This window comes from Glycine soja, chromosome 11 (assembly GCF_004193775.1).
Source record: "Glycine soja cultivar W05 chromosome 11, ASM419377v2, whole genome shotgun sequence".
Lineage (NCBI taxonomy): Eukaryota > Viridiplantae > Streptophyta > Magnoliopsida > Fabales > Fabaceae > Glycine > Glycine soja.
Window position 1 is genome coordinate 8,458,636 of NC_041012.1, and position 20,196 is coordinate 8,478,831.

The following is a 20,196-nucleotide window of genomic DNA, read 5'->3' on the forward strand; positions in this document are numbered from 1 at the left end:
GCTTAATGAAGTTACCTTTGTTGTCTCTCAAGCACATAGCAATGCCAAAAGATTTTGCTTCTTGAAAAAGTGCAGATCAGTGTTGCATTTCATGAATCCACTTGGAGGAGGGTTCCAATTCGTGCCATGACAAGTTTCTGGAGATTACAGCGTGTGCTTGGACCAGCAGGTGGCATTATTTCTCCATTCAGAATATTGCTGCCACGTTAAAGTGAATGCAGTTGTTGACTGGATTAAATTTTCATCCCAAAGCTTTGCATTCCTTGACTTCCAGATACACCATAATACGATCCTAATACGAGTAGCTGAATCCACTTACTGCATAAGTTTGAACATAAAATCATGGAAACTTTCAGCATTGGTCCAACATTTATTATACAATAAGTTACATATCAATTTAAACTAAAAATTAACTTTTAACTTTTAACCAAATTTTCAGCTTGAAATAAACATATTAATTATTTTTGTCAAACATAACCTAAAACCAACATGTTTTATTCCATGTAGGAATGGATCTAGAAGTGAATGTCATATTTTTTTTTACATAATTATTTAAATATTTAATTTATAATAAATAATTATTTAATAAATAATAAACTTAAAAAAATTATGAATAAAATTGGAGATATGATCTGCTACTAAAAAAATTTAAGTAAATATTAACTCAAAAATCTATTTTTCTTTGTTTGTATTTTGTTAAATTTGTTTCATATGTATACAAAAGAGTCCTAAGGGAGGGGAGCTGCTTACCCCTTAGATCCGTGCCTGAATTTTCAAGTGTAAAAAAACTCAAATTTTTTAACAAGAAATCTTAAGTTTGGTTGTAAAAAATATATGTATGAAAAAAAAAATGTTTAGAAGATTTCCACTTCAACAATTGTACTTTGTAGATCTATCTCTCAAGTCTCATCTATCAGGTGACTGAAGTTAGCAGTCAGATACCGAAAAAGCTAAATTGAATTGCCGTAAACTATTCTCTTACCCAAAAAAAAAATCTCTAGAAACCTCAAAGGTATACAAAAAGATAAATCAGACTGGACCCTCTCTTTTATAGACCATTTAGGTTTATTTATTTATTTTTGGTGTTTGTCAAAAGTATTTCAATTTTCAGGTATAAAGCATTTTCCATTTATATGATTAGGAATTGAAACCGGATCAACATGCTCAATAGACAATTATCTATCAGCTATGTGAATTGTGTTGGTCTTGTATCTTGTAGTTGCAACGTCATATACCGAGGTAAAAAGTATACTGTTTCAATGTAATTAATCTAAGCTAACTTTTTCCCTACATATCAGAATCAGATGGTTTCTTAAATATACTGAAGCTAATATGAGTTGAGTCATTATTCATTTTTCTTATATTATGACATTTAATTGAACCTAAAAAATTGGGACGTTTAATTAATAGCATATCCCTAAGTATGATTAAAATTTTGAGCTTGGTATTTTGTACTAGTCATACTAGTTATTTTCCTCTAAATTTTGGTAAAGAATAAAGTGTTACTGCCTTTAAATTATTTTTTAACCAATAAATTAAACTTTAATTAAGTGATTTATATATATTTATATTAATTATATGATATAAGTATTTTTTACATTTTTATGATAATTAATTATAATAATAAATTTTATTTGCTGGATTTTTCACTTAACACACAGATTAAAATACTAGTTTTTAATAATTTTTTAAGGTTTACGACTTTTCTCAGATAACAAATTTGTGCTCTGATTAAATTTTCATTTAAATTTGAAATTTATTCTTATTTCCTATTATGGAAAATATTTTTTTTAATCTTTAATTAAAAAAATTCATTCCTAATTTATTATTATTATTTAAGTACCTGTTTAAAATTGAGTTTTCACGAAAATAATAAAAATAAGAGTCAAATAATGAAGATAATCGTTCAAATTGTAAAGGTAATAAAGGGATGGCTACGTAATTACTGAAAAGAAACAAAAGAAAATGTAGATGGTGAAAACCATTTTAATTACTAGACAAAATTTGAATGATAAATACACAAGTCAGGATGGCCGAGTGGTCTAAGGCGCCAGACTCAAGTTCTGGTCCTCGTGAGAGGGCGTGGGTTCAAATCCCACTTCTGACATAAACTTTTGAATTTTTTTCATATTTGATTTACTTGCATTGAAGAACAATGCGAATGGTTCTGAACTCTGAAGCGTACGAGGGTCGGGTTCCTATATTTATTTCCTTTTATGTCCCATTCTTCCTCTATATATATTTGCTGAATTGTTTGTTTTTCTTGCAAAAATTGTTGCGTATCATGACAAATGTCTTTTTTCTAGTGTGCAAAAGCTAGTTGTTCAAGAGATAGAATTTCTTTCTTTAGCTCTGAAAATATTTTGCTTAGCTTGTAAATGTTTTCCTTCAATATATATTAGGATAAACTGAGTCCGATGCTATTCTACTTTTAACGCTACTAATGCCCTATTCATTGACGTGGTTTTCTATCACAAATCTTAAAAAACTTATCAGCATTTTCTCCATTATAAGATATTTCCTTCTTCTTCTTCTTCTTCTTCTTTTTTTTCTTTTCTGTTTCCAACACATACCAAATCAATTGGCAAGTTAGATATGAATAATTTCCGTAGAGTCTAGCAAATAAGTGCGTTTTTTATAAGGGAGCAAATAAGTGTGTTAAAATATTAAGAAATATTTTATACATTATATCAAATATCTTTAATTAATTAAAAAAATTAAATTAATATAATATACTTTTTGTTTTTGTTTTTTTTATGTTCTTACAATGTTAAGGTGTACTTATTTTTTTTTTAAAGGCATGCAATTATTATTATTTACGCCAAGTTTAATTGAAGGAAGAAAAATAATTTAAGGATCAATTAAAATAAATTAAAGTTTAAAGTAGTTGTCTGTAAGTAAAGTGCAAGAATCAATTAAGACTAAACTACAGTTTGAAACGTCTATTTATAAAAGAAATAAAATTTAAGAGAATTAAATATTCCTTTTCTTAAAATAATTTTAATTAATTAATAGTATAAAATATTTATATTAACAAAGTATAAAAAATATATTCCATTTTATTAGTGGAATGTGTTTATTACTTCTCTAAGATGCATGCAAACTCTAAAGACAACTCACAGCATTTTTTTAATACGTAATCTACTATTAGTCAAAATTTATTCAAAAATAATTATGAGAAAAAATTATTAAATAAAAATGAGAATTACATAGTTTTATATTTTTTTATTAACAATAAAAAGTATGTTCGTTAAAGGGTGATGCACTAACATTTTTCGAATACACTCATTTGAATATGGAAATAAAAGTATATATATAATAATATAAATTGGTTGATATTCTTGGCGGGAAACATGCAAACTGCGATCCAACTCTTATCACCGCCTCGTTCGCTCTGATTTCTGGGGCCGTAACCACCGCGTCGGTATGACTCTCTTCTCCACTCTTTCGTTCGCCATTTGAATTCTTCGGGAGAGGGAAATAAATCAATCACGTTTCGAAAACAGACTAAGAGCTTCTTCGATCTTCTCCATTCACAGTTCTCTCCGCAATTGATTCACATATGGATATATCCCTCCGAGATTCAACAACTTCGCATTCCACCTTCTCCGGAAGCAATGTTTCTTCATTAACGGAAAACAATTTTATTGCTGCTGCTGGTATTCGATCTATTTGTTCAAATCGTAAATCGCATTTATCATCGATGATGCGGAATTGATCTCATACTTTCTGATGCTGTTCAATACTAATTTGAAGCAGAGGTTCATGCTATTGTATCTCTATTTTTCCTTTGAGATCTATCTGCTTTCTACTTAGGGAAGAAGAAAAGGAGCAAAAAACTTACGTCCTTCATAGGTAGAAGTAGAAGAATATTTTAAAAATCATTATAGAATTTCGTTTTTGAGGGAGAGGGATCTATTGCTTCTATTCCCTGTTAGACGTCGATTTTAATTCTTCTTTGAATATGATGATATTCTTGTTTTCAAGTATGGTTTTGATAGGATTGGAGGATGAAGTGGTTGTTTGATGCTTAATTTTGAGCATATTTTAGGAAAATTGTTGTAAAGAGAACTATTCTCATCCATCAGATTGATCCTAGGATCTGGTAAAGCGTACGTGCGGAATTTGGTTATCCACTTAAAACCACCAATTAATTTATTGAAGAAACTTTGCAGTAATGCTTTTGATTCTGATCTTGATGCGTTGACTTTTAGATATGTTGTTCGTGCGTTTAAATTTTTTATCACTACAAAATGTATTCATTCTCTTATTTAACTTTTTTAGAATTATGAGGCCATTGTTACGTACTGTTGTAGTTACAGCTGGAGTCTGCCTGATGAGAAATGCATGGAAAGAGGACCAACATCCATCGTTCATCAATTTTATCTCCACTTTCCTCTCTGCTAATTCCTTTCGCCTAAATTTTGTCCCAATCGCCCCGGTAATTGGCAGTTTGTGTTTTTTTCCCCTGTTTTTTTTGTTCCTTTCAGATAGTGGTTCAACGTTGAAATATGAGGAGTTTCCTTGTAGGATTTTATATTCAATTGTGGGGGTTTGTCTGTGGCCTTCATTTTTGTGACAAACTGGGACTGCAACAATGTTGCTCCAATCTTCAACAGGTACTAGGCTGCTGTTATGGAGTCATTGACTGGGAGTATGCATGTTTGAGTGGTTAGTTATGAGTTTTAATGTTAGATTTTAATTTTCTCATTCAGAGTTAAGAAACTGAAGATGCAATTTGCACGTTTTTACGTGGTTATCACACTCCCGGCAAAAGAGCAATTTGATTCACTTATTCAGTCATATTTCAAGTGAGTTTTGTTTCTTTCTTACTTGTGTTCTGATTGATTGATATGATTTGCCATGTATGACTTGAATAATGAAAGAATAAGGATCATGTTTATGGATGAAGATTTGGGATGGTGATTGGCAAGCCTACATTTGTGCCAGTTCAGGACTCAGAGATGGGGTTTGAAAAGATGGTAAAAATAGCTCATTCTTCTGGAGGTAGAACCAGAAACTTCAAACTAAAATTAATTTGTTCCAATTCATATTTCTCATTCTCCATCTAATTGCAGTATACAAGCAGGAGAGAATTGGGGAAAAATTGAAAGCTGAGGTCAGTTGATTGATTCTACATTCATATATATGTCCCTTCAGAAATGAAAATAACATGTTGATGTACGAATTTTGTTATGGTTTTGAAGAGGAAGCAGTTAGTGCAAGGAATGAACTTTTACCTTAAGGTGCTTACATCCATCCCAGGCATTGACAATCACGATGCAAATTCGGTAAATTCCTCTATTATGAGGCAACTACTCCATATTAGTTTTCCCTATTTTTCCGTGTTTCCACCCAAAGTTGCTAAATCCCAGGATTCTTGATCATATAGGTGTTTAAAACTCGTTAAGGTAGTATAAGAGGAAGGATCAAGTTACAAGAGTAAATTTAAGTATACATATATATATATATATATATATATATATATATAAAAGTTAAGTTTCATCTTCATCATTCATTTTCTTAGAATTGCTCTTGGTGTAACTTGATTTCTCCTCTCTCTATATATTGTGCATTCGTTTTGTACATTTACTGATAATTGCCCTCGTGACAAAGTTTTGAGTTTGATGCTATATTAGGCTCGTGCAACTCGTCCTATTTATTGGGATAGTATACCACATAATAATATTTTTGTCACATGCGAAACCCTGGTAGCCATGCCTATGTAGCTTGAGTTATTCTGTTATTCTGATCGCTCAATTCAGCTTAGTCAAGCTATTGGTTCTGTCCAAGCAATTGCCAAGGCGTCAAAAGAGCAAATTCTAGAGAACACAGATCTTTCTACTGACAAGGCAGAGATGGTTTCAAGGTTTCTCAGGGACCCAAAGTTTTACTTGTGTCCCAAGATCAACTGATGACAGACAGAGTAACAATGGAATCCAGGTTGGAGTTGTTTTTGCCCAAATAAAATAAGCAGCTCTTTTGCACAGTTTTAACATGGGATCTTTGTTAATTTCTTTATAAAATAGTACTCGTAGTTCCAATTTTTATCGACTGACAAACATCACGAGTTAGAAAGCACCATATCGTTTTGTTTACGATGATGACAAGCAGTTTTAGGCTCTTGGTCTTAGATTTTGGTTTGAAGTATAAATTGATGATAGACGGAAGCTTTAGCCCGTTAGTGTTATGAACTGAACTGTATTTAAATATCAAGAATATCACCCAACAAAAGGAATCAACAAACGTACTTCAATGAGATGACATCCAAACCCATCCCAGCCTCGTGGTCTGATGGTTATATATATTATGAGAAGTTGATTTGTAGACTTATTCTAGAGTTACATATACTATCATTTAGACTGCGATTTTTTTACGTGAGTTTGTCATGTCACAATTAGCAACTATCATTATTCATGTAATTTTGTTAATTTTTTTAGTTATGTTTTTATTCCTATAAATAGGATTTTTTTTCTCAATAATTTGATTTGAACCTATGTTTTGATGATTTGAAAAAATATTTGTAAACCTTATAGTCAGAGAGGAATTGAGTGAATTTATAAGATTAATATAACATTGAAGAGAGAATAAGAGATTATAAATTCAACTCTTTCTATTAATAAAAAAAATTAATAATTAACATTTATCGATAAAAAATGAGAAAAATTAAATTTCTACAAATAAAAAGAAATTATTAAACAATCAATTTTAAGATAACATTTAATCATATTTTTTAATTTTAAAAAAAGTTAATAAAGTGTCATGAAATAATCAATCTTCATGTAACAACTATATTTTTTAAAATACAAAACAATTAATGTCATACGAAGACGAATTAGGACCATATAGTCTTCCAAGTCATTTAATAATTTCTTATAAATTGGGATAAGTTAGCTTTTAATTATCAAAATTAAGTTATTGGCTTTTGATCTCATTTATGAAAATGTTATATGTGATCCTTTGTCAGCTTGATTTAAAAACGACTCATCTTTGTCAATGAACAATTTATAAACACTCTTACTGATCATGGTGACAACTCACTTGTACTTTTAGCGTACAGAAAAGAAAAAAGAAAAAAAAAACTCCTTAAAGCCCTAAAAGGTAACTAATAACAGAAAGTGATAATGGAGTAAAATGTTTGGAAAATAGTTTTTTCTGTAAATATTACTAACAAGATAACATGAACAAATCACTTCTGCAAAGAAATAATCGGTAAATATCTTTTGACACGCAGATAATCCTTTATAGTTCATTTTTCCAGTTATCATTTATTTATTTACCTTTTTATTTTGGATCACATTTTTCCAGGTAAATTGGACCCTAAATGAAAAGTATGAAAAATGTATTCCATAATTGTAAATAATCTTAAACAAAGTAGAAAGCTGACTAGCAACATGTACGGATGGCAATCAAGTTAAAATGCTTCTATCCATGTCATAGTTTTGAAAATGTTCCATTAATTCTTCTGAAGTGCTAATTTGGGACAGACATCTAGCAATGCACTTGAAGCAATACACCTCATGCTATTATGATACTGAAAATATTAAGGATACTGATTGATGCTTCGTTTTGGTCTGCAGATCCATTTATATCTTTTCTCTTCTTTGATGAGGGGGATTGCTTTGAATTTTGCTTCCGTTTATTTTTATGTTGAAGAACAATTGTTCTAAAAGACTGGAACCAGTCATGAAGATTGATAAGATCTCCATGTTCTTGAGCCAGAGAATACCTGTAAGTAAAGAAAGAAAAATATTAACATCAACTCAAACCTACAAGTAGAATTTTAATGCTGATCTGATTGGAGCCATGTTTGCTATTGAATTAGCTTATATTAAAGGTTGGTATAATCTTTGGTTTGTTAGTGATTCTCAATTGGTGGTTGCAGCCTTCAAAAAGCATTGTTCCTTAAGCTTTCTAATAGATAGACTAACTGTCTAATTCTCACACAAAAGATGAATGTTAGTGTTTCTCATATGTGCAGAGAAGGCAACACCTGTGCAGATAGGTTTGTCTTTCATGGTCTTAGTGTATAGAATTTTGTTTGGTGGGCTCTTCCTCCTTCTTTCATTAGGGAAGATTTTTTAGAAATAGGTTAGGTCTTCCTAACTATAGGCTCTCATAGCTTTTTGGTTTTATCTCATGGATTTTGGTTGATGTCCCCCATGCTAGTTATTTCTTTTCCTCTTTTTTTATATATATAATCTTGCAGTGCGGCAGAGTCTAGGTTGGGGCAGGGGTGCCAAATCGTTGGGATGTCAGCCCCTACTTTGTCACCTCTGCACACCCTTTTCAAAAACAAAAAAAAAACAAGTAGAAACTTAAAGCTAAACAAAAGAAAAATTTCAGAGCTCCATTCTTATTATAGAAGCCTACTATTTATTTATATTCAAGATAGGTCGAACATGTTGATCAAATGTCAGCCACCAAGTACTAAGCAAGGCTTAGGAATATGAGTAAGAAGGAATAACATTGATTGAACTTGGGAATCTTTGTACTCCCACCCTCCCAAGAAAGAAAAGTAACAACCTTTTGGCATTTAAAATGAAGAAATAATTCCTTTTTGGGTATATAAATGTTTAAGATTAAGAGGGGGGATTGCCCCATACTGAGGTTAGGGCATGCTTTATACAGGGCGATCCATTGCATGAGGCTCTCACTAGGTGGGCGGTTTGGGAAGGGTAGATGTATGCAACCTTACCCCCGCAAGCAGAGATGTTTCCAAGATTTGAACCCGTGACATCCGGTTACAAAGCAACAACCTTAATGTTGCGCCAAGGATCACCCTTGTTAGTTGTTACGACATAAGAGAGATAATTTATTACCAATTTACCATAATAAGCAAATAAAAGAATGAAATTGAGTAACCAAAACACAGAACAAAGAGAAACACTTATAAAAGAGGATAATACTAGAAAGATTCAGAAAGTATGCAAGTTGAGATAATTCTTACTCATCCACATTAGTGAAACTGTAGAGCATAAAGTATATTCAATATTTGTATGGTTCTTTGACATATAGCAGGGGATACACTAGAATTTAGGATTTATTTATACCAATGAATTTAAGATAAATACAAGTCTAGTACAACTAAAAGCAAATCCAACCAAACAATAGTTAAGCTATTAAAAAGATGGAAATAGAGTGGTATAAAATAAAGGGTAAAAATAAGATAAATAACTAAATTAAACTTTTTAAAAGATAAAAAATTAAAGCGAACAAAAAAATAAAAGATCAAATAGTTCATTATGCCTAAAATAAAATAATATATAGGGGAAAAAATGAAAAAGTTGAATTTCCTTATTAAATAATATTTATTATTATATCCAATTAGACAATTATAATGAATTCATCTACAATGATAATAGATAAATATAATAAAAAATGTCTGATAGACACTCAATGTGCTAACACCTGAAAAGAGAGTAAAAAAAAAAGAAAAAAATAATAGATATGATAGGATTTATAAGGAAATAAGAAAAAAGATGAAAAAAATAAGATGTATTAATAGGATGTTTAAAATAAATGGTAATTTGTGTATCATTAATTCATTTTCATAAATTTATTTTTTAAAATAATTTATACACACAAATAACCGTTACTATAGACTAATCATTCTATTAGCAAAGGTTATGTAAAAATTAAATATTGTTATAGTATCTCCATATATCAGGTAGGCTACAAAATATATTTATAAAAAAATAATCACAGTAAAAAAAAATATATCTTTCATAGAATAAGGATATTTTGATAATTGTATCATATATTTATGTGAAAATATAATGTGGACCAAATAAATGTTTTGATTATCTTTGAGAATATCAAAAACTCAATAGTAAATTTTAATTATTAATTAAACATAACTTTTTAAAAATATTTACTTATATAGGAATGTCAATTCTATCATTATATTTTTGGAAAAATGATTCTCAAAAATAGAATTAGATATCCTAAAACAAATGCCTAAAAAAAGGAAAACAAATTTGTTTTAGGCAGGATTTAGTTTCAATTTTTTTAAAGATATTAAATGGAATAATATGTCATTCTTTTTTAGCAAAATATGTCATTTTCAAAATATCAAACTGAGATATACAGTAAAAATATTAGGGTATATTTGGTAGCTAAGATAACTATTATCTCCTCTGGTAATCAATCATTTCTAACCTGAACTTCAAGGTCATTTTCTCAATAATTTTTTTAAATTTAACAAATCTATTTTATTGGTATATACACAAGTAATGAAGATTTCCTTCTAAAGGCATTGCGTGAAAAGGAAGAGAGGGAGGGGGATCTTGAAAATATTTTTTATTAACTGATAAAAAATAACATATTATTATCTATCATCCATCTGTTTGGGAGTATTACTGAGGGGATCTAACTCCATTGGTTAATCAAGATATGTGAATGTTATAAATTCTCTGATGATACTGTGTGCATTTCCTAAGGATAAAAAAAATCTATTTGGGACTGTTTCCTGTGGAACTTGCATGGAAGTAGAACCCCTTTATAATATAAGGCTTCCATTTGATTCTGATTGAGAATATATTACAAAGATTTGGATACAGATTTGGCTACTACCAGCTTACTCTACCACCACTACATTTTTACTGAATCCATGTCAGCTGTACTGAGGACAGTAGCAAAAAGAAATTCTTTGCATGATTGAATTAAATACTCAAGTGTTGGATTTGGAAAACTATTATTGGAAACTATATTGCTGGCCTCGTTCATTAGTCCAACAATCGTATCCTTCTGAAATCGCTGAGAATTTTCTTTGAATAGTTTCAACCAAGACGATTTGGAAAATGGCTGCAAGTCTTTAGGGGGATTGTTGATGATACATGTGAGAGCAGCAACATAGTCATCTTTCTCAAGCTTTGCACAGAACCTCTCCTTGATCAGAGGAGCAGGTGGAATACGATCTGTATCGGTTAAGTGCTTCCATGTTATCTCCAAAGGCCGTTCCTAAAATATAAGTTCCATAAGTTAACGACATGATCTCAGATTTCATAATAAAGATAACATTTCTCCGCATATAGTTTGTATCAACAAGGAAAAAGCTAGACCTAGAACTAAGATTTTATGATAGCAGCACACATCAGAACAATATCAAAACAAACGTACATACTATAGAAAATTCAACTATAAGGTGTCAATAGGTATTTTGGTACATGAATGCAAAAAGAGATTTTGAACCAAAAATGACATGCCCATACTAATATAAGAGCAGCAGCTCAAACTTGTACGTGAATAGGGAAATCTCACAAAACATTACGGTTATTCGCTACATCTCTAAATTAAATATATAGTTATTTTGTTTAGACTCCTGTAGTTCACCCCATTCAAATTAACATCGAGACACAAATTTTGAAGAGGAAAGCAAGAAAACGTGAAGTCCATTTTATTTTTTTACTATGCATATCTCCTAAATCATCACATGCAAAAAGTAAAATGCTCTTCACATGATCACCAAAAGGATCATTCATAAACAAATGAATATGTACAAAAGGAATAGGATAGGAAGGTTACCTTTCCAGCTTTTGAAGCCTCCAATATCATTCGAAGATGACGTTTTGGATTGAAGTGATAACCATGGTACAGCATCCTTTGATACACATGATCAAAATAATCCCATCTCTTCTCTGCAACACATGCATCTAGCATGGTGTTGAATGAGTATGTATCTGGTACCACCAGCATTTTGTAATCAGTATTTCCCCTCAGACGATTTGCATTTTCTGACATCTGCTCAAACAACACTTTAGCTTCTTGAAACATGCCATGTTCCAAGTAAGCTTTCAGAATTATGTTACAAGTAACCAGATTTGGAGCACAAATTTCCTTCATTTTCTCAAAAATATAAGCCCCATCTTGAATGTTTCCAGCGTCTAGACTTGCTTGCATCAAGCCAGTGTAGGTCACTACCAGTGGTTTATTTGCAACTTTACATATCTTGTCTATCTGTCAAAAAGATGAACGATACCTTTGGTGATCAAGCCTTATAAAAGTGTATAAATACCCTTCTACACTATAACTTATTTTCATAATAACCAGGGCACTTTGAACCAAAAGAATTTATTCAACAAAGAATTAACAGTCAACACTAATCCAATCAATTTATGTCAATTGAAGCGATGATAATCTAGTTTAGACTTCTCTGAAGTGCAAATATTGCGGCCATGACAATGATTATTCCTGCTGTTTGGAGTGTGTTAATTTACATAAGCAATTAAGCACGGTGGAAGAGTTGGACAAATGCTATGGATGTATATAATGCCCTTACAATTACTTAGTAAGTGGGAGTGTGACACAGTTCAGCCAATGTTGTATTCCATCAATTGCTAGTTTTCAAACCAACCATTGCATAATAGATATTGGAGATTCTCTGCGCTACTCATAAAATTTTGTCATAATTTTCCTTTTATTATCAATTGTGTGTTTGGACTACTGCATCTGTAGTCTAGATAAATCAATTTCCTTTCTATTCTCTCCAAATCCAAATTACCACACATTGATTCATGAATTATGATTCCACTTTTTCCACTACCTTTGAGCTTGAGAGCTATCCCATTGGAGACAACTGATAAAACTGTTATTTATACAAAATCCCATGAAATTAAACTTCTATTAAACTAACTCACATGCAAGCCTTCCAAAAGGTTATTGATTTCTATTTTTTAGTCATTTATTGGGTTTGGACAAGTCCTTTATGGAACATTTTCACAGCCGAATTCAAGGGAGTGTAATATCATTATAATTCGTTGATGTATGGTATGGTATGGTATGATGGATGGTGAGACAGTTGAACAACTATTGCATTGTCAGTTAGCAGCTGTTCTGTTCTGTTTGGCATTGACTTTGTAAGATGCGACCTAGCTGATGCCTTCACGTGTGAGGGATCTATGAACTGTTGGAACTTGGAAGTCAGGAGAATTTTGAGTGTGCTAGGGTTATTCTCACTTGCATTAAGTGGACTTTAGGTTATAGAGCTTGAGAAAAATGAAGAGTAAACCTTCAAGTCGGTCCTATAAAGTTCTACTTATATGCATCAACCCATTAATCCTCCAAAAACTTTGGTCACCAAATTAGTCTCTCAATCTAAAACATTACCACATTAGTCTTCCAAAATTTTTGCCACCAAACTAACTCCAATCCTTTAAACCTTTCGTGTCAATAAATTAATCTTTTTATGTTATCACTTTAGTCGTCCATAAGGATGAAAATTTAGTGACATTTTAGAACTTCGAGGAACTAATTTGGTAATGAAAATTTTGAAAGATTGATGTGGTGACATTTTAAATCTTTGAGGGACTAATTTAGTAATCAAAATTTCGGGAAGACTAATGTAGTGAATTGGTGATGTGTGTACTTTATGGTCAACTTGAAAAATAAACATGCTTTCGATAAAAAGGGAAAAGTTTGGAAAAGATCAAGAGTTCAATTTAAATTGCTTGTTTTATCGGTTCACAGCTAAGTTACCTTTTGAAAATTCTTTCTTCTTTTGAGACCTTATAAGCTCTGGCTCTTAGGTAAAAGTTGTGTGTTACTTGGCCAAAATCTTACAAATTAACAATACATCATCAACTTATTAATGCATTTAAGCTTTTCAGGACAAACAAAATGGCATCACCACGACTACCCTATTGAAAAGGTAACAGTGAGAGAAAATAGGAATAACAAAAAAGCACCTGCTTTAGTGCCTCATGACTTCTTCCTGCTGCACTGAGGCATCGAGCTAGATCATAATAAAGAGAAGCAGAACCTACAATTCCACGTCTTTCCATTTCTTGGACAGCCAGTATAGCCTCATCAGGTTTTCCCTCTTGCCAAAGTGTATTTACAAGAACTGCATATAAAAGGAAGGTCAAGATTATAAAGAAGTTAAGTGATTGGCATAGATATGAAATAAATGAGAATACCTCTATATGTCAATGAATTGGGACTGAAAGACTTCTGAAGTTTTCTGAAAAATTCATGAACCAAGTTATACTTGCCACATGAAAGCATCACCTGTTCAAGCATTACACAAATTCATGAATTATGTGCAAGCCAACATTCATATATACATAATTGTTTCCATAGTTGTAGTTTCCATGGAATCAAAGTTTCCCAATTGCAGTATAATTCAACTCAACTAGGAGCAGGAACCCTGTCCTAAATCTTGTAAAGTTCTCAAATTTAATGAAATATGTTATTCTTTTCTGTTGAAGCAAAATTTAAATTATCACATTGCTTCTAGCCACACAACACTTAGTAAAATTATTAAATTAAATACAACTCCATGTGTGAATGAACAAGTGGGCTACTCTTTTGAGTTGATGTATTATTTTTTGTTGTTTATTATGTTCTCTTCTGTGTTTTGTATGATCTTCTGTTCTAGTAGATATATCCTAATCCAACATCATTGTATTTTGCTTCTAAGTTTTAATAGAATCTCAAAATTATTAAGTTTAAAAAAAGAAAAAGAAAACAAAACTACCCAATTTTACTTCCCAGCTTGATTAAAAATATTTGCTATTTACCAAGAAGCATGTAAAAGATTCAAATGTTTTATAAATAATAATAATAAATAAAAACTAGGGGCAACTACTACCTCCATAACTAGGCCGTAAGTTGTGGCAGAAGGCGGCTGTCCTTGCTTCTTTAACTGCTGCAAAACCCAAAAGGCTCCTTCCCATTGTTTCCGCCTAACACAAGCATTAAGGACCTGCATGCCCAATTAATTAATATACAAATACAAAATCATGCCTAAATTATCAAATTGGAAAACTGTGAAAGTTATTAAAAAAAAAGCTATTTTCAACTAAAACATTAAAGTAGAGAATATGGACTATAAGAAACCCAGTCACAATGGTGTAGATAAGGACAGATAAATGCTCCACAAAACAACTTAAGTTATAAATACAAAATATGCAAGCATGAGGCCTTTTTATCATAATCATTCATTCAAGGAAGTAATTGAACACCTATGCAACTTTGAATAGCAAAATTCATTTGGCAAAACAACCATAGGAAGACGATGGATCATGAAAACCTTCTTATCGCAACCAAAAAGATAAAATGAAAAAAACCAAATTTGTACAAGAAAAAAACAACTGTTGGACAAAGACAAAGTACTTTAATTGGTCATTAAAACTATTATTTTCAAGACCAATAAAGAATTAGTTGCATAAAATTGGTTTTTACAAGTGTTTTCAAGTGTGAAAATATATATTCTATCTTTAACTATAGAAACTATCACATTACCACAAATAAATTAAACCATAAGGATTTTTTGGAATTTAACTTGCATATTCAAAATGATATGTCTGATCCCAAAACCATACATTTCAATTTAGACGTGGCCTCCAAATATATGGAGTAGAACAACTATTGCATCAAGCTCTTAAAACTAAGTTCTTCTTTAAACAACTTACAGCATGATAGACTACAATATCCGGTTCCAGCCTTGGGTCCCAGTTCTCAAATATCCCTGTTTTGAACTTCTTCTTGGGTGGTGATCGCATAATATCAATCACATCAAAAAGTTCCTTCATGTGCCCTGCTTGCCCAAGAGTCACAGCAATACTATGATAAGCTACTAAATCAGGATATGAGGACATTTGTTGCTGGAAGAAAAGGAAAGAGTGTTAGAGAAGTTTCCCATATTTAGTTATTTACACATGATGTTAATTAATATATTTCAGTAAAAATGAGCATATTGCATGGATTACATGCATTACCTGCATTGCATGAAATATATTTAGTGCCTCTACAGGTCTCCTCGACTTTCCAAGTGCATCAAGAGCAGCGGTATATATATGCCTAATGTCAAAGACTGGCACATTAACATTGACTAACCAAAGATAGAACAGAACTTTATATGTCAGGTTCCTCTGTGTGTGTTTCTGAAAATCAATCTTACACCAATGAATAACATTTATAGGATAAAAGTTATGGAATCTACTACTAGATTGAAAGTACGTTATTACAAAATTAAAGTTTTCTACTCCAATGGGCATCAAAATCAAAGTATAATATAGTTTTTAAATAAACAAATACACACATATTTTATATGTCTAGGTTTTTTTAAAATTGTATAATTTGGCATGAAAGAAACATATTTCAATGGTTGGGTTACTTAAAATCATTTTCTAAGATATCCACACATGTGACTAGGTACCACGGGCCACTGAATTACCTTAGTTTATGGGACTTGAAACGTTCACGCTTTTGAAGCCATTCAATCACTTGTATCACTCGCCGCCAGTTTCCTAGTTTTCCCAAGATTATGATAATCCTTGTTATGGCATAGTCATTAAATTTAAGCCTTGCACTTCTGATCATCTTAGAAAACATCCATTCAGGTAAATTGATATCTGCACCATTTAACCTGTTTGAGAAAATGGTAGACAGGAAAGAAACACTTTAACATGAATAAACTAATAAAAAGATCATAAAATTACACATTGAGAATAGCCATTGGATTATCAACTTAAAGCAAAAAAGAAAGAAAAATGATGCTTTGCCACTTGAAGCAACATTTACCTGCAACATATCTGTGATATCTATTCAATCATACCAACATAGGTTAAAGAAATTAAAGAAGGAAGCAATCCATCTATAGACACTGAAAAAAAAAACTCCAGGAGCCCATCCTTACTACGAATTTAATATTTAAAACTTTAAATATTCCCATGGCAATTGAGATGTTTATTTGTATCATTGCTTGCATCATAAATTTTAGGAGCCTGTCAAGAAGCTGAGTATGATGTTTTTTTCCTGCATGAAATATATAACTCCTTTCATGTACTTTTTTTCCCCATTTTTCTTTGGGGCCAACAGTGATTTACACACCCAAATGCAGAGACAAACAATGCTTTAATACAAGATTCACAAGACTCTTGTGAATCCAAATAATAGGAGAAAATGAAAGGTCAAGAATCACACTAATCTCCCATACAAAGAATTATAGTATAAAGAAATGCACTTGAGCAAAATCACCAGACATTAGGGGCCTGCCATTTAGAGATTGCATGGGAGTTAAGTGCCATTTCACCAGCTCATGAATTATTGGCTGACATAAGGCATAAATAAAAGAATCTATGCAATAACCAAACACTTACTCAGAACAAGGTGCAAAGCAGCAAATTATGCACGATGCAACTCCAAACCACAACCATGGATTATAAATCCTCAGTTTACCAACTTTGAGAGGAACAAAGGAACATCCAAAGCCAAAGTTATTTGATGTTAAGCATGCAGCTGAGGCAAAGTGTTCCTTTAATGACTAAGTCCTTAACTCTACTCTTCCTACACTTACTTGTGGCACACTGATTCAATTCTGATTTAAATGGAAAGCCACCAAAGTGCAAAATGTTCAATGTGAGAAAAATCTTTGACAAATAAACTTACATCTACAATGTCAAGCCAAACAATCATAGACCTGGCTCAAATATCACATGCAAGTTTAGGTATTAAGCTTCCTCTGTACATTGCTTCAATTGTCCCTTTGGGCACCAATTTACTAAAATTTGTTAATGAAAAAAAATTAGCACCAAAGTTTATGCATATACTTAAATCCTGAGCATATTATTTAGTCTATTTATTTTCAGGTATCCCAAAAGCATGAAAGAAATAATAGAAGACTACATACGAATTGGCTAGCTTTTGGATTTTCTCCTCCATTTCCTTATGTGAAAACTGTGACTTTCTGATAACATTGTTTGGGTCCTCAAGATTCTCAAATGCTGCTCGTTCGACCTCCAAATTGTCAGAATCATAACCCCTATCAATGAAACGCTTACGGCTTCCATTTCTATAAGCCAAACTTCCATTTTCAGTATGTCTTTTTCTATCAAGCCCTCTATCCTGAACTTGTTGTTGCCTAGCAACAATTTTATTTCCACCAGGGGGGGGTTTACCCTGTGTATTGTAATCCCTTTGTCTGTTACTAACAATCTTTTCTCCCAACATCTTTGAAGAATACAAATCATGAGTCACTCCTCTCTCTCTGACACTCCCATGGCTACCATTCAAACTAGACCTAACTATGCTCTTGCTCATCCTTCCACTTCCACTTTTGCCAATCTCACTGCCATCATATGATTCTGGCTCTAAACTCCGACTTCGGCGTTTCAACGGCCCATTTTGTCTTACATTTGCTCCACTTTTCTTCTGCTTTGCCTTTACATCATCAAGGTTGCCATCATTTTCACTTGTGAATCCTTTAGTTGCTGTTCTTCTGACCTTACCATTATTATTACTTCTGGTGGAGCAACCTTCTTTGTACACACCAACTTCATCTTCTCTATCAATTTTATTATTATCACCGTTTTCCGTCTTCTTGTGTTTTTGAGTAGTGGCAGCACGCTTCTTGACCCTTACAGTTCTGACAGACATGGCCTTCAAATATTCGTCGAAGGATGGCTTAAATTCTGAGTCTTTGGGAAGAACAGCGTCACTAATCAACCCAGCATTATTAGAGCCACCACTCAGTGAAGCAACAATAACTGCTCCGAATTTGGGCTTTCTAGCATGAGAGGCCCGAATCTTCCCTGCAACCCTCGTGTTCACGTTCAGAGCATTCCCGAAAAAGGGTCTCAGAGAAAAAGGAACCGTGTGGGAAGAGAACGAATTAGCACCATAATAATGCAAAGCAGAAGCAGAAGCAGAATTCGCATTAATTTCAAAGCCAACAATTCCCATCTCAACAAATTGAGAAACAGTAGTACGACGTTAAGGACTTACGAGAGAGGAGGTCATACTGTAACTACGTAGCTGATTCCTTCGCCGAACACACCAAACTCACACTGGGAAACCAACATGCTCCGTCTCTACGAAAATATCATTCACGATGCACACTTCTTAGTACGCCTATGTGAACTTTGGACTCGTTTTGATAATGTTAGTATTTAAGTTAAACGATGTGTTTTTTTATACGGGAAAAAACCGCTCACAAAGGTAAAATTGTTTTCAATTTCATTACTTTAGAGATTAAATTGAAAATGATTTATGTGTTGGAATTTGGAAATATTTTATATATTTTATATTCGCAGAATAATTGAATTTAATTAATATACATGGTATTGTAAAGATTAATTTATTGAGCGCAGGTGCCTATGTGACACATTTGGATCCAATTGCTAACATATTCTTGATGAACTAATCTATCCATATATTATCAATGAACTAATTTTTTAATTTTAAAAATTATTAATTTTTTTATTTAGTATATGAATTTAATAATTTATTGTTATTTTAGTCACTAAATCATATTTTCTCGTATATTTTGTAATTTCACTTTAGCTGATAATTGTGTGTTAATTAATTACATAGATCATATATGTCATTTCTTTCACGTATACCTTTCTCATCTTAAAATAAAAATATAAGAAAATGATTCTAACACCTAGTTTATTTCTCTTTTGTGATTTTTAAGTTTTTCTATTTTTTACTATGATTCGTATTATTTCATAAAATAGAATAATTATTAATTAATCTAACATTCTAACAAATTAATAGCATATAATATAGTAACTTATGTGGGTAGAAGTTCTGGTTTAGAATCTTGTTAACAATGTCATTAAATTAATCGATATATAATCACTTATATTTATATTACAATTTAAGTGACAAATTTGGTAAGAAAGAGGAAAAAAACTTGAGGGATAAAAAATAACAGTGAATAAATATGATAATGTCTATGTTAATAATTTACATATAACATAAAAATTAGGTTATGTTTGACCAAACTAACTGAAAAATTAACAAAAAGTTAAAAAGTTAACTTATTAAAAAATTGAAAGTGTTTTTAAGAATCAATATGACAATACATAATTAAGTTAAGGGACCAAAATATAATGACAATTAAAAATCATCACCATTCCTTTAAAAAAATGTTGAAATTCACAATTTTAACAAGTGCAAATCCTCTACGGTGGATTAGAACAATATTTGGAACATTAAAACTTTTATTGACTAATCTTAACCTTAAGCCATATATCTAACCACAATAGATCCATTCTCTATCGTATCCATAAATATACCATTTCATTTTTTTTATCTTCTTTAAATGTGGATCAAAATCCATATTTCTAAACTTTTCAACGGCAGTCCATATCTATGCAGTGTATGCTGTTTGAAAGAAAAAATTTCATCTTATATTTCCATTTTTTAAAATAGTTTTCATTTTAAAATTTTAAAGCTTGAAAATAAGTT

The 20,196-nt window shown here is 31.6% G+C and overlaps 2 protein-coding genes and 1 non-coding gene across 3 annotated transcripts; 2 read left to right on the forward strand and 1 right to left on the reverse strand.

The window, feature by feature from the left end:
* The first annotated feature begins 2,023 nt into the window (after nt 1–2,023).
* Nucleotides 2,024–2,107, forward strand: TRNAL-CAA. The gene has a single exon. It is a non-coding gene; the product is annotated as a tRNA-Leu (tRNA).
* A 2,181-nt stretch (nt 2,108–4,288) lies between these two features.
* LOC114376973 (protein PARTING DANCERS) lies at nt 4,289–6,382 on the forward strand. The gene is made up of 7 exons (XM_028335319.1): nt 4,289–4,441; nt 4,531–4,619; nt 4,716–4,811; nt 4,913–5,007; nt 5,079–5,119; nt 5,208–5,291; nt 5,766–6,382. Exons 1-7 carry the CDS (start codon nt 4,289–4,291, stop codon nt 5,913–5,915), a joined length of 708 nt encoding a protein of 235 aa, XP_028191120.1. The 3' UTR covers nt 5,916–6,382.
* A 4,012-nt stretch (nt 6,383–10,394) lies between these two features.
* Nucleotides 10,395–18,879, reverse strand: LOC114376997 (pentatricopeptide repeat-containing protein At1g30610, chloroplastic). Its single transcript, XM_028335356.1, has 9 exons — nt 17,633–18,879; nt 16,178–16,369; nt 15,720–15,801; nt 15,414–15,605; nt 14,591–14,704; nt 13,917–14,007; nt 13,686–13,843; nt 11,527–11,958; nt 10,395–10,962 (listed from the first exon to the last, which is right to left on the reverse strand). The coding sequence occupies exons 1-9, from the start codon at nt 18,682–18,684 to the stop codon at nt 10,594–10,596; spliced, it is 2,682 nt and encodes an 893-aa protein (XP_028191157.1). The 5' UTR covers nt 18,685–18,879; the 3' UTR covers nt 10,395–10,593.
* Nucleotides 18,880–20,196: the final 1,317 nt, after the last annotated feature.